General features: G+C 31.7%; 2 protein-coding genes across 3 annotated transcripts in view; one reads left to right on the forward strand and one right to left on the reverse strand.

The window, feature by feature from the left end:
- The window catches only part of LOC144851418 (3'(2'),5'-bisphosphate nucleotidase 1-like), a 29623-nt gene extending 18930 nt beyond the window's left edge, over positions 1-10693 (reverse strand). For both annotated transcript variants that reach the window (XR_013614177.1, XM_078708867.1), the window contains exons 1-2: positions 10455-10693; positions 425-529 (exon numbers count right to left, since the gene is read on the reverse strand). Coding sequence is in view for 1 of the 2 variants with exons in the window: in XM_078708867.1 (XP_078564993.1) it covers positions 425-529; positions 10455-10574 (225 nt within the window). In the remaining variant the exon portion in view is untranslated. The remainder of the gene's footprint in view (positions 1-424; positions 530-10454) is intronic.
- A 568-nt stretch (positions 10694-11261) lies between these two features.
- On the forward strand, positions 11262-14980 carry LOC144852320 (damage-control phosphatase ARMT1-like). Its single transcript, XM_078710100.1, has 5 exons — positions 11262-11347; positions 11872-11977; positions 12580-12821; positions 13443-13593; positions 13999-14980. Exons 1-5 carry the CDS (start codon positions 11262-11264, stop codon positions 14761-14763), a joined length of 1350 nt encoding a protein of 449 aa, XP_078566226.1. The 3' UTR covers positions 14764-14980.
- The last annotated feature ends 101 nt before the right edge of the window (positions 14981-15081 follow it).

The following is a 15081-nucleotide window of genomic DNA, read 5'->3' on the forward strand; positions in this document are numbered from 1 at the left end:
CTACTTTTGCCGCCTTTTCCGTATACTGTATACAGTAAAATTAGAACAGAAAAACTACCATACTATAATGAATGTCGCAAACACTTTGTGCTCAAAAGGCTATGTGATCTAAATACAGGAAAACTTTACTTTTCATATAGTCTGGTGTACAGTTTCTCTATTTGTATAGTAGTATGCTATAAATTTGTCTTTGTTTCAGCCATACTGTATCTACTGTGTGACAATGACAATGATTCCTTTATTTCTTTATCGACTCTTTTCAGGGTATGAAAGAACATTCTTTCAAAAAAAAATATAACTAAACACTTCTAGACATAAATATTTGGTCTTTCAGATCACCACCACCCTCTGCCACTAGCATCTATGTAAAGCTTATTATTTATTTGTTTCATAAACATCAAATTGAAACAGAATAAATACTCACTTCTTCTCCTATAACAATGAGGCCTGAAAATCGTCTTGTTAACGAGGCTACAATGCAACGTTGAGCTTTTCTATCAGCTTCTGTCTGCAAGTCATTCTTCCCAGTCTGCAAAAAAATCGAAAATAATAATAATAATATCCTGGATTTATATAACGCCTAATGTTGTGAAACCTCTAAGCGCTGAACATTATTACCCCAGTCATTTTTTCCTGATCAAACACGTATGGAAACATACTCCCATAATGCATCTAGTAATCAGTGTAAAGTCATGTCTTGATGTAACCGGGTTCCCATTTATACACCTGGGTGGAGAGAGGCAAACGTAAGTAAAGTATCTTGCCTAAGGATACAAGCAATGCGGCGAAAGTTGGAATCGAACCTCGATCTCACAATCAGTAGTCGTACGTCCAACACACTGCGCCACACGCCCTTACAAAAGACAACATATTTTATATTGCCGCCCCAACTTTTTCAACACTGCAGGCAGTACTCTACATCCTGGTTACTGCAAGATATCTACACTTCAAAATTCTCATTTACTAAACTTAACCAATTACTTTGATTTTAAATTATCATCATAAATTAGTACATTCATTCCATCTTCTATTTCAAAGCTGTTTCCCATCTGCCTTGTTATATGATATAAGCTTTCTGAATTAGATGCAATTAAACCATTTTCTCTTCAATAATAGCAAAAGACTTTTAATAATATAACACTATCAGTACTTTAGATTTCTCCAGTATCATAGGGTCTGTTTCTGCTGCATAACGCAAATTAACCGTTTATATTAAAATACTGTTGATTAAAAATAACAAGACCGCATTTCTGCTCAATTTGTGCTCCGAAATAACCGGTTAAATCAATGGGTGGTTGTTGACAAAAATCGTTTTTACCCAAAATGCAATTGGTCCTGGCGGTTAATTCAAACGCTACTGCCGTGTAGTTGACTCGTGGTCAGCAGCTGTCAATCAAGTAACTTGCAGCTAAAAGTTGCTCAGCGATAACCGGTTAAATGGGTGTTTTTAACCGGTTACCAAAAATTTGTCCTGTTTCTGCTCCCAACAAAATGGAGTAAACTTATTCACAGCGATTTTAACCGGTTATTTTTATGCAGCAGAAACAGGCCAATAGACCATAACACAACCCTTAACCTAACCTTACATGATACAGGATACGTTATTATTTATGGAATTATCGTATTGGGCAAATATTGTTGTACTTTATTATGGAATTATTATACTACTAGGCAAATATTGTTGTATGTGGAGATATACACACTGAAAAAACAAGTACTATAAAACAAAATTATTTGTCATGTCACAAATGAAAAAAAAAATTCTACAAATTCAATTACAATATTTGAATTCAAAATGGAAATGTACAGTACTTACATAATGACATTTTTTTTTTTTCAAAATATTGTTTTCCAATTACTTTCTTTTTTGAATTATGGACATTATCTATCTATTCTCAAGGTAAAACATTTAACATAGACACATAGCAACATAATGATGCTGAAGTATAATGAAAATACTATCTATTAAAAAAAAATGTCCATTATTTTACAGTAAAATGGCTTTATTAAAAAACAATTGGTGTAAAAAATATAATTTCACATTTTAAAATTTAAATAGTAAACATATTATCTTATGTCCAGCCACTGATCAATGGCGTATACAGTAATTTGAAAATTGATCAGGGCCTAAAATTGTGTTGTACTACACTAGTTTTGAATTGCAAATTTTAACATTTAGGGAAGGCCTAGGCCGACTGGTCTGCAGTACAGAAAGAAATCATTGCTTCGTATCTATGCGTAACCTTTCGCAGCATATGCATAGGTACCTGTAGATCGTAGGGCATTGTTCTGATTATAGGCTATGAAGTATTGTTCGAAGCCTACGATACGAATTGTTATGGTAATTATCTACACATTGAAAGTTGCTTATTGAGGCTACGAAGCCAACAACGTAGAAAAGTTACAGTATTTTCTTTTTGCATTGTATGACAGTACTACTATTATTAAATATTATTATTTATACCCAGATGGGCTTTAGTACAGTATACTGTACTGTATATATATATAATAAATCCAAAGGCAAATTACTGAAAAAATGACAATGCTGTGGATATCAGTGGCTGGATCTCAATGGAGATACAAAAAAAAAAAAGCGAAAAGCTAAATCAAAACGATAAAATAAAACAGCCAGAAAAGTTAGCAGAGCTTTCGGGCAACACTAGCCCTAGTATATATATAATAATAAATTCATTCACAGTACAGTAATTACCACAAATCATTACAAGTACTAGTAGACAATACGACTGTTTGTAGTTCGCATGTTCTGTACAGTATTTATTTTACAATTAATTAAAATAGGGAAACACTACGAATCTAGGATTAGTATTACAGTAAGGTTTTATTAATGAGGTCAAAACAATGGTTATTATAATATTTGAATGAATAACAAACAAATAAAGTATAAAGAACATACGGCAAATTACTGAAAAAATGACAATGATGTGGGTATCAGTGGCTGGATCCCATATCATAATGATATAATATCTCAATCATAATTAGTTACAAATAATAAAAGTACCACTAATAGTTTAACGTAATCTACAGTATGACACATTTTAAAACTTAGTTCATTATTTTTTGTATTACTAACTTGTTCTTTGGTTTTGAAAAATATTGGTAAAAATTATAATTATGAATAAAATAATATTATTAAGTTATCATATGAATTATTAATGTTAAAACTATGTTTTGCTGAAAAATTAAGACAGCGCAGAAACTACGTATCAAGTAAAGAAAGGTAAGTACAGTATACTTTATTCAGAAAATATTTTCTCAATACAGTATACTATTGTATTATGAACCACTATTATATATTAATACATAATTATAATTCATAACTATTTATAACTATACAACTATTATTTAAATTAGTTAGAAGGCTTGACAAATTTATTTTAGTTTGATTACATATGATGCTTACTGTTTAATGAGTTCACCATTATGTGAGATGATGCAATGTCAAGCTGCTGTCTAATACAAATAAAAGCTATTAACAACGTCAAACCAAAGAATGACATCATTTTCTATTTTTAGAATGCAATACACGTGTGCTACAACTTGTAAAATATTTCATAATTATAATATTCAGCATTGGTTAAAGTTGATGAAGTTGCATAATTAAACTTGAAATATATTACTCTCGTCGTTGTCGTATCCATTTTCGCTGGAGCAGTGCTTGGATTTTCATCATTCAGGAATCTGTATGCATTTTGCAGACCTGGTAGATGAGACTCTGACATCATAGTAAGAGCTCAGTTGCTATGACAACTGGAAGGCTGTTTGATGACGTCAATGGGAAGGCAACATGTTTGATACTACTACTGCAATGATATGAAGACTGAACCACTCTTCAATGCCTCGTAGGCTTGCTAAATATTTATTTTTAGATCAGAAAGTAACGGATAATTTCTGCGATACGTTTCGTCGGGTCTTACGAGTTAATTACTAAAAATATCTGTTATGAGTTAAGTATAACATGATATTAGTTCACCCTAATTATAGATATTTTTTGTCTTTTCTGACTGACACTCCCTTGTAAATAGGTCACTGCAATAATAATTTGATTCAGAAAGCACACATAGACGATAAAATAAAAAAAAAGAATCAAGTGTTCGTTGATGATGTCGTAACGATAATAATGAAAGGCCATTTTAAATTTATCTGTGTTTCAATTTTTACGTAGAATAACATATATAGAGCATTCATAAATATTTTAAAAATCATAGAATGCTGTGACGCTGTGGTTGAACAGGCAAATGTATGAGAAAATTCAAGAAATAAGAGATTGTGCGTAGGCGGATGATTATCAACGGCCACGTAGCAGTTCAATACAGCTTGCATATCATTCCTCCTCTATCTTTCGACTCTAGACTAGTATTACGTATTCAATATGGCGACCGAACGAACAACGAACAGAAACAAAGAATTTAGATAAAATAAAATATCTAAAGATAATATTTATAAAAAATATATTTATTTTTAGCAACAATTTGATTGATAAGTTAGGAGACGTTGATTTAGTTCTTCATTGATGTGAATAAACTTTAAACGCAATTTTGTTACAGAAATATATTTACGATCTTTGTGGTTCAACATAATTCATATATTTTTAGTATACAGAACAGGAGAACACCTCTTTTGTGACACCTCTATTAAGGGGACACTCTCATAACACTTCTCTGTGACATGAACAAGGGGAAATATATGTTTTAACACTATGGTCAATCCATATTGAGGGGGAACACTAATTATGGGGACACTTTGTTGGTGTCCCCTGAATAGGGGTTCTACAGTACTGTAATAATATGTCATTTCTAATAATTTGGGATATAATTTCAGTTTAATATGTGGAAACACATCAATTTTTAAATAACTTTTATTGCATGTTTTGTTTAATGTTTTTTTAAAATCAAAACGGACCATTTTTTTTGAAAATTATAATTATACTACTGTATATAATCTAATAGTTCAGTAATGGCATATTCATTAAAGTTTTAATACTTGTACTCTAACAGTAACATAGGGATTTTATATCATGGTGGACAATGAAATTTGATAGAAAGGACTGTACACAAGTAAAGGGGTTTTAGTAGGGGTAAATTCTTGATGATGGTACCATACAGTAGGTAACATTGCACAGACATTCAATTGAGCTTTTAGGGTGGGTACTGTTAGGACATTAAAATAAGCTTTAAAAAACAACACTCTACAAACAATGAAGAGGGGCTTAGGGTGTTCACTTCAATTCCCACTTTTTTTTGGGGTGACTGTTTTTTGTTGTTTTTTTTTACTGGAAGATATTGTTTAGAATATCAGTTTTGTTCCATATTATTTTAATGCCAAAAATAGACAATTTTTTTAACTGGGAGATATTTTGTTTACAACATCAGTTTTGTTCCATATTATTTTACTTTTTATTGTCAAAAAACCAATTGAATTTGATTTTTTGCAGGTACCAACCAATGATTATCTAATACCAATATATTATTTGTTAACAGTAAAAAGTAATTTTTGGGTTTCTGGATTTCAACAATATTTGTATAGTTATGTTATTGTACACAGTGTGATTGAGGGTCATACTTAATGCTGGTACTGTACTGGTACTGTAGTACCAGTACAGTATCATCTAGACAATTTCTAATTCATTTTATGAACATTGATGGTAGGTAATTCATAATTAACAATGGTATTATTTTAGGGGTTTGTTTACTCTTCATGATAATACAGTACCACTGATGGATTGTTTGATTTACTGAGTTTCAAATTATTTGTATAACTTTTAAATATTGTCTGGTTTTAACATTATTGATGTACTTTAAACTGCAGTGTATTACCAAGATTTTCTGATTTTTATTTTTATATAAATTAGACCAATAAAAAATTAATTGAATTATTCAATATTATATATTTCGACTGCATAAATGTGACCAACCCATGTACAACAAAACTTAAACATGGTTCTGTACTAATCTGTCATTAGAAGATGATAATGATGATGATGATAATGATGATGCTGATGATGACGATGATAATGATGAAGATGTTTTTTGGTTTTTTTTGCAAATTTTTTGTTGTTTTTAGTTTTAAGGTTAGTAATTTTCATGGTTTTCACAAGCACCTTGAGCTCTTTATAAATCTTATTATCTTATCTTATGATGCTGATGATGATAGTGATGAAGATGATGATGATTATGCTGATGATGATAGTGATGAAGATTATGCTGATGATGATGATACTGAAGATGATGATTATGCTGATGATGATACTGATTATGATGATGATGTTAGTGATGAAGATTATGCTGATGATGATAGTGATGAAGATGATGATGATGATAGTGATGAAGATGATGATTATGCTGATGATGATGATGTTAGTGATGAAGATTATGCTGATGATGATGATACTGAAGATGATGATTATGCTGATGATGATGATGTTAGTGATGAAGATTATGCTGATGATGATGATACTGAAGATGATGATTATGCTGATGATACTGATGATGATGATTTTTATGTTTTGTCACCCTTCTCGTACAGTATTTCGTTTTGACTACTGTACACCTTTTTATAAATGTCTAGAAAGAGTGTACAGATAGCTGGTGTAGCTGCACTGGTGAAAATATTCTCTATTAAAATAGTAAGTTTTAGGGTGGATTAGACAGAGGCAAGGCAACAATTGTAATTGATAGAATATAATACATACAAATAATTGATAGTTTACAATATTCTTAGAAATTTATGATATGCAGTTCCTTTGAATAATATCAATTTTATAGTACTTGTTACAAGTTATACCATCAACGGTGTGCTGATCTGGTAGGCGCTGCACTGCTGGCTGCCGTGGGTGTGTGAAGGGCCTAATCCGAATTTCCTCAGTTTCCAGTTAAACTTGAGGACCAGTAATAATACATTTAACATTTTAAATAATATTTTTATAGTTAGAATGTACTGTACTTTCTTTATCCGAAATAAAAGAAAGATTCAGATTAATACATTATACCAAAAAAAGCTTTTAATTAATGTATGGTCATGAAGAATATTCTTTGTGTTCTACAAGTGAAGTCTATATTTCTGTAATAAATTCATCTTCACGACAAAAATCATAAAATATATTCTTTCTGTTCTAAATAAAGTCCATACACCTGTATTAAAGGTTTACTACTATAGTTCTTCACCAAATTGTACCCACACCAAAAAATAAAGTCTATCTTCTGTAATAAATTCATCTTCATGACAAAAATCATAATATATTCTTTATGTTGTAAATAAAGTCCATCTGTACATCTGTAATAAATGTTTACTACTATAGTTCTTCATCAAATTGTACCCACACCAAAAAATAAAGTTTATATTTTGTAATAAATTCATCTTCATGACAAAAATCATAATAATATATTCTTTATGTTGTAAATAAAGTCCATATGTACACCTGTAATAAAGGGTTACTACTATAGTTCTTCATCAAATTGTACCCACACCAAAATAAAACCAAAGCATAACATATTATATGAAATATATAGTTTCTGTAGTTCATTCAAACGTTGCTTCACTTTAAACAATGAAAGACAGTAAATCCTTACCATCATTAAAGAAGTACAGTAATCATTAAAATGTACAGTATTTATTGAATATTTTAAACTTGTATTAATGTACTACAGTAGTACTACATTATACAGTACTGTGTAAATGGTATGTAGCAGAACTCTGCAGTTTTTATAGTGTTACTATCAATCATAAAACAATGGATTATGTTTGTACTGAAATATACAGTTTTACTTTTACTGGTCCTGTGACAGGGTGTAGTCGTGTGACTGGATGTAGTCATGTGACAGGGTGTGGTCTTGTGACAGGATGTCAATTTGACATTTCAACAAGTCTTGGTTATGTGCCATGTGTTTGGGTATTTTCCAATTCATGTGGTGATGTTATCTAATGTCTGCCTCTTCTTCAGCTTCCTGGGGTGGTACTGTACCAGAGAGGTTTAATTGGCCTTACTATTCCATTTTTCTCTTTTTACAGTGATCAGGAGATCTTCAAACAAGCCTTTAATTTATGTTATATAACTGCAGTACAGTATCAGGCCTCTTCTTTTGAGGTTCAGGGCGAATGCGATCACTCACCTAACACACTGCCCTTAGGAGTAGTGTGATTTACAACACCCTTAAACTTCTACACACCAAAATACAAACGGCACACCTACAACACCCCTGAATGTACTGTAATTGTATTGAGGAGTGCAATTTGTAGCAGAATTGTAGGTCTACAATTTTAAAAAGACAAGGCCTGCAGTATTACTCTCTAAACAGACTAGTCCTCTATCTCAAAGTACTGGACTTATTTTTTAACATGACAACACATTTTGACATTTCCATCGTTTGATCTTTGTACAGGTTATTCTGTTTGTTTTTATTTGATTTAATAAAAAGAAAAATTAACTTAATCTTTGAATCTCAGTGTGGTAAATACTGTATATTATCCACTAAAAAATATAAGATGAAAACAATCAAACTTCTAATAAGTCATTTTAAACTAATTATTTTACTCATAAAAAGACAAAATAAGCAGTTAAATTTAACCAAAAACCTGTTGTTTTTTTCAGGTAAACAATTTTTTTTTTCAGATCCGATTTTTGGTCAAAGTGAATATAAACTATTGGCATTACTGTACTGTAGTATGTTCAACCAACAATTATTTTTTCGGAGGAACAACACTGTATAAAGTTTACAGTCTTTTTACATTGAAACAATTTTATTTTGTTTTTAGACTTTATTTACTTAATAGTATCGATATATTTTAAAATATTATTTTATAAAATGAGGAAACAAAACTGAAATCATTTCCTGAATATTGTGCTACAGATTTTTACACAAAAACAAATTTTAATTTAATAGACAATTTTATTTAGCTCAGATATTAAAATACTATTTAAAAACAACTATTGTGTCAGCTTAACTAACTAGTAATAAAATAATATTACTAGTAATAAAATTAAAGAACTAATTGAATGTTTATACAAAAGAAACACCCTGTACTATAGATAGCAGATAATTCATATTCGTTTGTAATACAACAACAGGTTAAAAATTAGAATATGCTAAATAATACATCGATCATTACTAATTCACTTTGTGAACTTACTCTTCACAATCACAAAATAGAAAATACTCTATTGTATTTATTATCAACATTGTAATACAGTGTAGTACTGTACCATATTGGCTATTTATACTGTATTTAAATACACTTCTCAGTGTTCCACAGGTAACATTTTATGAAAGCTTTTCTAAATATTAACATCCATCCACCGCATGAATTAAATTAATATGTTGACCAGACTGAATTTTACCAAGTAATGTATTGATATTACACTGTACAGGGTACAGTAGGTACATAAGTTAAATAGAACTTTATTTTATCTGCAAAATATTAGTTAAATTGAATGCAGAAAGTTTGAAATGCTATCCAACTGCATTCCAATAATGGTCACAAATGAATGGATTACATAAACCAAACTACGCACACAGAGATGTAGCCACAAGAAATAAAGTGGCGTGGTTGTCGCAAGAAAGGGGAATCTGTTCAAGTCACTGGGTTATCAAAGGCCTCTGTGAAAAAGTAGTCAGGGAACTTACTAACCGTACTGTGGTGGCTACAGGCCTGTACTATACTACATTTTTAGGTATTTACTATACTTTCTAAAGTAAACTATTTGAAATGTAATCTCATGTTTATACAGTGGCCTAGTGTAGTACAGCAGTAAAACTAGGCCTACAGTATTCTAATTTTTTTGTCTGATATATCTACTGTATATCGTCCAAAACTTAGAGGAAATCTTATGTGCAGGGTCAACTTTTTTACCATCAGAGTCATACATCATTGGAATTCTCTGCCTGAATATGTAATACAAGCCTCTTCATTGAACATCTTTAAGTCTAGACTTGACAACTATTTTCGGCTAGAAATGGAATCTAATAGGCACTAGCCTAAACTATTTCCATCAAACATTATGTGTAAGTGTAAGTGATATAAAAACTCTTTGTTATTATTAATATTAAATGTTAAAACTATTATTAATATTAATGATTAGTATTAATACTAATAAAAGTAGAAATATAAAAATGTTCCATAATTAAATTTTTCATTTGTTACTAATTTTATTAATACAGTAGTTAATTATTGAAAAAGTTTACTGTATTTTTAAATTAAATTTTGTAAACTAAATTAATTAAAAATTGGTCTGTTTCAATTCATATAATTGTTAACAAATCTGAAAACATCCAATTGCTTATTTTAAAGAACTAATCACACTTTACTTAACGTCTAATAAAAGGCAAAACCGTTTGATACGGATATTCACTAAGGCTAGGCCTAGAAATGAACAAACCAGCCTAATGATGCTCCGCCACGGTGGTATCGGCCGGCAGTAACATCTCACATGCTCGACTTACCTTCTCAACGACGCCTAGACTGCCTTTACTTCTAATGTCTCGAACAATAGTACCTGCTTTTTTCGCAACAGAAACTGAAGCAGAAACTATTCGCATTACAAGACACGTATTACTAGCCATCTTCAAACTTTGGTTCCTTACAATGTGCTGTACAGAAAATGATTTAGAAATGAGGGCCCAAAACCAACATACGTTGTTTTATGTGTACATGAGCAACGGCAGACAGCCCACGCCTCTCTTCACTTTTCTCGCGTTTGATGACCTCTCCGTCGTAAACTTTAACACCATTATTTATCGATCCAGTCGTTACAAGGGTACCTGTAATAATTAATAATTACACGTTTTAAAAAGCCTTGAAATACCATGGTTTATAACTTTATTATCATAAATAATATGATTTCTTTTTTGGATCAATTGTTTCAACCAAATTGCATTTTTGCTGCAATGGTAAAACTTAATTTGGTCACACCAAGACAATCAATCCTGGGCCTTATATATCCCCTAAACAAATTACAAAATTGCAAATTTTTTTTTTTTTTCGGCATATCTTATTAAATATTATTTTACTCTCTGCACATATACTACTAGCATAAATTTTTTATAATATGAATTCAATAATTTTACTTTTAAGGTAAAAACTAAAACCTGTGTTTGAAATTTCATAATTAAATTTGGAATTTAAAAGAAATTACTTTTTGTTGGTACTTTTTGTCCCGCCCGAGAGTATCCGCGTACGGGAACCAGGGTACCTAATCCAGGGTCCTCTGTGTGCAATGACCCGTGACTTATCAGCAGAGACTTTTAAACATGGAGAAGTTGCCGGTTGTGGGTGGTGGTATCCAACCTACCAGCAAAAATAACCTACCTTTAAGTTTATCAGCGCAATACGTTGGGTAATTAAGGTTTACGATGTATAGTAAGATTATACATATGATTTTCCAAAAATAGGTTGACTCGTTAGCTAGTTCTAACTGTGTATTATATCTACCAAAGCTAGGCCCTACACTACCTACCTTTTACTACTATAATAATAAGTAAAGCAAAACGTGCTGCTCCACCAACAGCCGAGACGGTCCATTCTAAACCTCTAGGCTTAGGCTGACATAAAAACGCAAAGTATTAATGTTGAATTAATAATATCCATGTTGGCTATCGTTTTACATTAACAATATAACATGTCATGTTTAATAAATATAATATGATTAAAAATAAATGTATTTTAGTACAATAATGAAATGAACAAAAAAGGAAATGTTTAACACTAGCCAACCCTATTTAGGAAATTCCTTTTTGAGGGGACACTTTGTTGGTTCTCGAAAGTGTCCCCTCACAAGTGGTTCTACTTTATGTATGACTATGTAATATGTGACCTGACTTTTGGAAGCATAAATCTATTTTCTTTGTGTTTATTTTTTAGAACGTTTGCTTACAAAACCGTTAAGGACCGTTTACCAATAATTTTAACAAAGGTTATTGATACTGTTTATCAGCATAGAATTGCTGCTACAGAACAGCATGGAAAGGTATATATCTAGCCAGGAATAAGTATTTTATCAGATTGACTAGTGTATTGGTATTCTTCTATTGACAGACATGGGCTTGGGCTATCTTAATTCATTACATCATACATGAAAATCACCTGTAGAACGAGTCTTCTCGGATAAGGACTATAAACCGTAGCTCCAGTGTACACATCTAGCTCATGTGCACTTTAAAGAACCTAGTAATCTTTCAATACAAGTAAGGGGTCTTTGACTGAAGAGATCGCCCAGTATTAATAAATACTAACAAACAAACAAAGTTACGGGCCTACTCTACATTTATAGATATTGGATGTTAAGTGGCTCAATAGTTGAGTGCTATTCACAATTACAGTATGAGCGAGTAGAGCGGGTGGCATTATACCCGGATTGCAATTTATCTTTTACTATTGTTTCTGAACTTAACCTAAATTGAGAGTGGGATTATTATTTGAGTATGGGACTATACTCGGTCAAATACAGTACACACACTTACTGACTTAATTATTTTTTAATTTATTTCATATTTTATCCTTTAATTAGTAAAAATACATAATAAATTATTATTTATTTAATATCGTGTAATATTTTGTTTGCAATTATAGGAAGGTGGTAATGACTGTATAGAGATAGTGAGTCATCTATCCAAGCTCAAACATGAGCTACAGACAAATAAAGAGTTGTTAGAAATTGCGGATGATGGGAATGATGATGTGAGAATGTGGAATCAAGTTTTCCAGCAGGAGATAGACGATGATGATGGCAACGCTCCAAGATTTTTTAAAAGTGCTTGGCTATATGTAGAGTGTTACATGTACCGCAAGATAGTGGAGTCAATTTCTCTCAGGTGATTTTACCGATCATGGCTTTAGTCTATCAGTTTCTATTGTTACCAGAATAAGGGCTTTATAATTTGATCACAGATCTAATTGGAAAGCTAATGACAATGCTTTTTCTGTCACCGTTCCGCGGATCTGGAACGTGCTACCTGTTGATTTGAGAGGAGCGAATTCGGCACCTCTATTTAAACGTCAACTTAAAACTTTTCTTTTTAATTAATCACTAGTATTGTTAGGCGCTCTGTTCTTTGTAGGGCGTCATATAAAAACTGTTATAGAATAGAATTAAATTAAACACCATACTGATTTAGACATGGTCGATCATTTGGATCAAACTTACAAAGATATTTTTATTGGAAATGTATGCCTGAATTAGCTTCAATTCATAATATATTAAACCTGCTGTAAATCCATGAAGTGACCCTTAGCAGAGAAAGCTGTTGTCTTACATCTAGTCAGCACTTTGAGACGGTTTTCACTCTTCACTGTAGAAGTTAAAATACAAAACCTGTTATCCAATGCGTCACAAATAGAGGGCAGTAGACCGATTTGTTTAAGTATCTTCCTATACAATTGAGTACAATCATACTTTACTAAGTTTAATATTTAAGCATCACTTTATTTTGCAGTCAACATTTAAAGACATTTGATCCGTTTGGAGAACAGAAGAAAACTGCCCTCTACGATTGCCTCAAACCCGCAACTACTTTAATCCAATATTGTAATGGGAGTATTGAAGAAAAGAAAAGTCCAGATAAAATCATTGCTGAATTTTTACAGGTATATAATTTAGTAATTTAAAATTTAGTACAAGCTATTTTGAGCAAGAAATTAATTAATCTCAGTTTGTTCTCTTAAGCACCCCAAAGCACAAATTTAAGACTATGACAACTCTCCCAATACCAGACTCTCTGAAAACTTCTGAACTGAGGTCTACTGTAAAAGGTTCATTCAAAACATATTCTGAATACATGATTCAAGGGTGTCCGGTATTGGGGGAGTTGAACTGGATCCTGAACTGGTGTCTATTTGAGAGGCCACTATAGAATCAGTCTACCATCATATTACATTACAACCATGGAGGTATACCTCCATGTTAGTTTCAACCAAGAGAAGAACTTTATTTATGCTTAAAACGTACTTTTAAGAACTTTTGCCGAATAAATATTATTATTATTATTGCAGATGTCATTGTGGGGAAATAAATGTGATCTTTCAATATCGGCTGGCATTAAAAATAGTCAGAAAGTGAGCCCTCTATCTCAACTGCACGAACTTGGATCGAAAATTCTCGTCAACAAAACTAATCAGATCTGGGACACATTGAACAAAGCAAACTTAAAGAAACCTGTACGAATAGATTTCATTTTAGATAATGCAGGCTACGAATTCATGTCAGATCTTTGTTTAGCTGATTGTTTTACACGTTTAAATCTGGTAGATAAGGTATATTTTCATTGCAAAGCAATGCCCTGGTTCGTGTCTGACGTTACTCCCGTTGACTTTTCCTGGACGCTTGATATTCTTGGTCAAAATGAAAGTGTAATTTTACAAGAGTTTAGTAGGTCTGTTAAACAGAGGTTGGATGATAAGGTGTGGAACGTTTCGGCACACCCTTTTTGGACCACACCTCATAGTTTCTCTAGCATGGAGAAGATTTCACCCGATTTACACAGTGACCTTGCAAAATCGTCTTTGCTCATATTCAAAGGCGATTTAAATTATCGTAAATTAGTACTTGATCGAAATTGGGAGCATACAGTGTCATTTAACGAAGCAATAAACGGTTTTCAACCGACAGCGTTGTGTTCGTTGCGGACATTGAAGGCAAACGTGGTTGTAGGTCTACAAGAGGGACTTGCAGAAGAACTTGGTAAGGCAAATCGAAACTGGATGGTTTTAGGTGAATATGCGGTTATTGAATTTGCTGCAAAAAGTTTTATTATTTGATTTTGAGACAAATTATTAAGATTAGTCAATGATTACATGTTTTTATATATGGAGTGGAGTTGCGGCTTGGCAGGATTTTTTCTAATGACAATTTACAACTCCACTCCCAAAGACTTGTAATAAGACGTTGTTTTGTTTGTTTTTTATCCTTTAAGAAGGATAGTGAATTAATTCGCTTATGGTTATCCTTGGCAATTTGCCTAAATATATAATATAATATTCGTTCTTGTCGGAACAAATGTGCACAGTTCCAAGTAAAAAAAATCATGAAAATATAATTAATTTATTCTAAAAATACTGGGCGAATGGTTTTTAAAA

This window comes from Antedon bifida, chromosome 9 (genome assembly GCF_963402885.1).
Source record: "Antedon bifida chromosome 9, ecAntBifi1.1, whole genome shotgun sequence".
In the NCBI taxonomy this organism is placed as follows: domain Eukaryota; kingdom Metazoa; phylum Echinodermata; class Crinoidea; order Comatulida; family Antedonidae; genus Antedon; species Antedon bifida.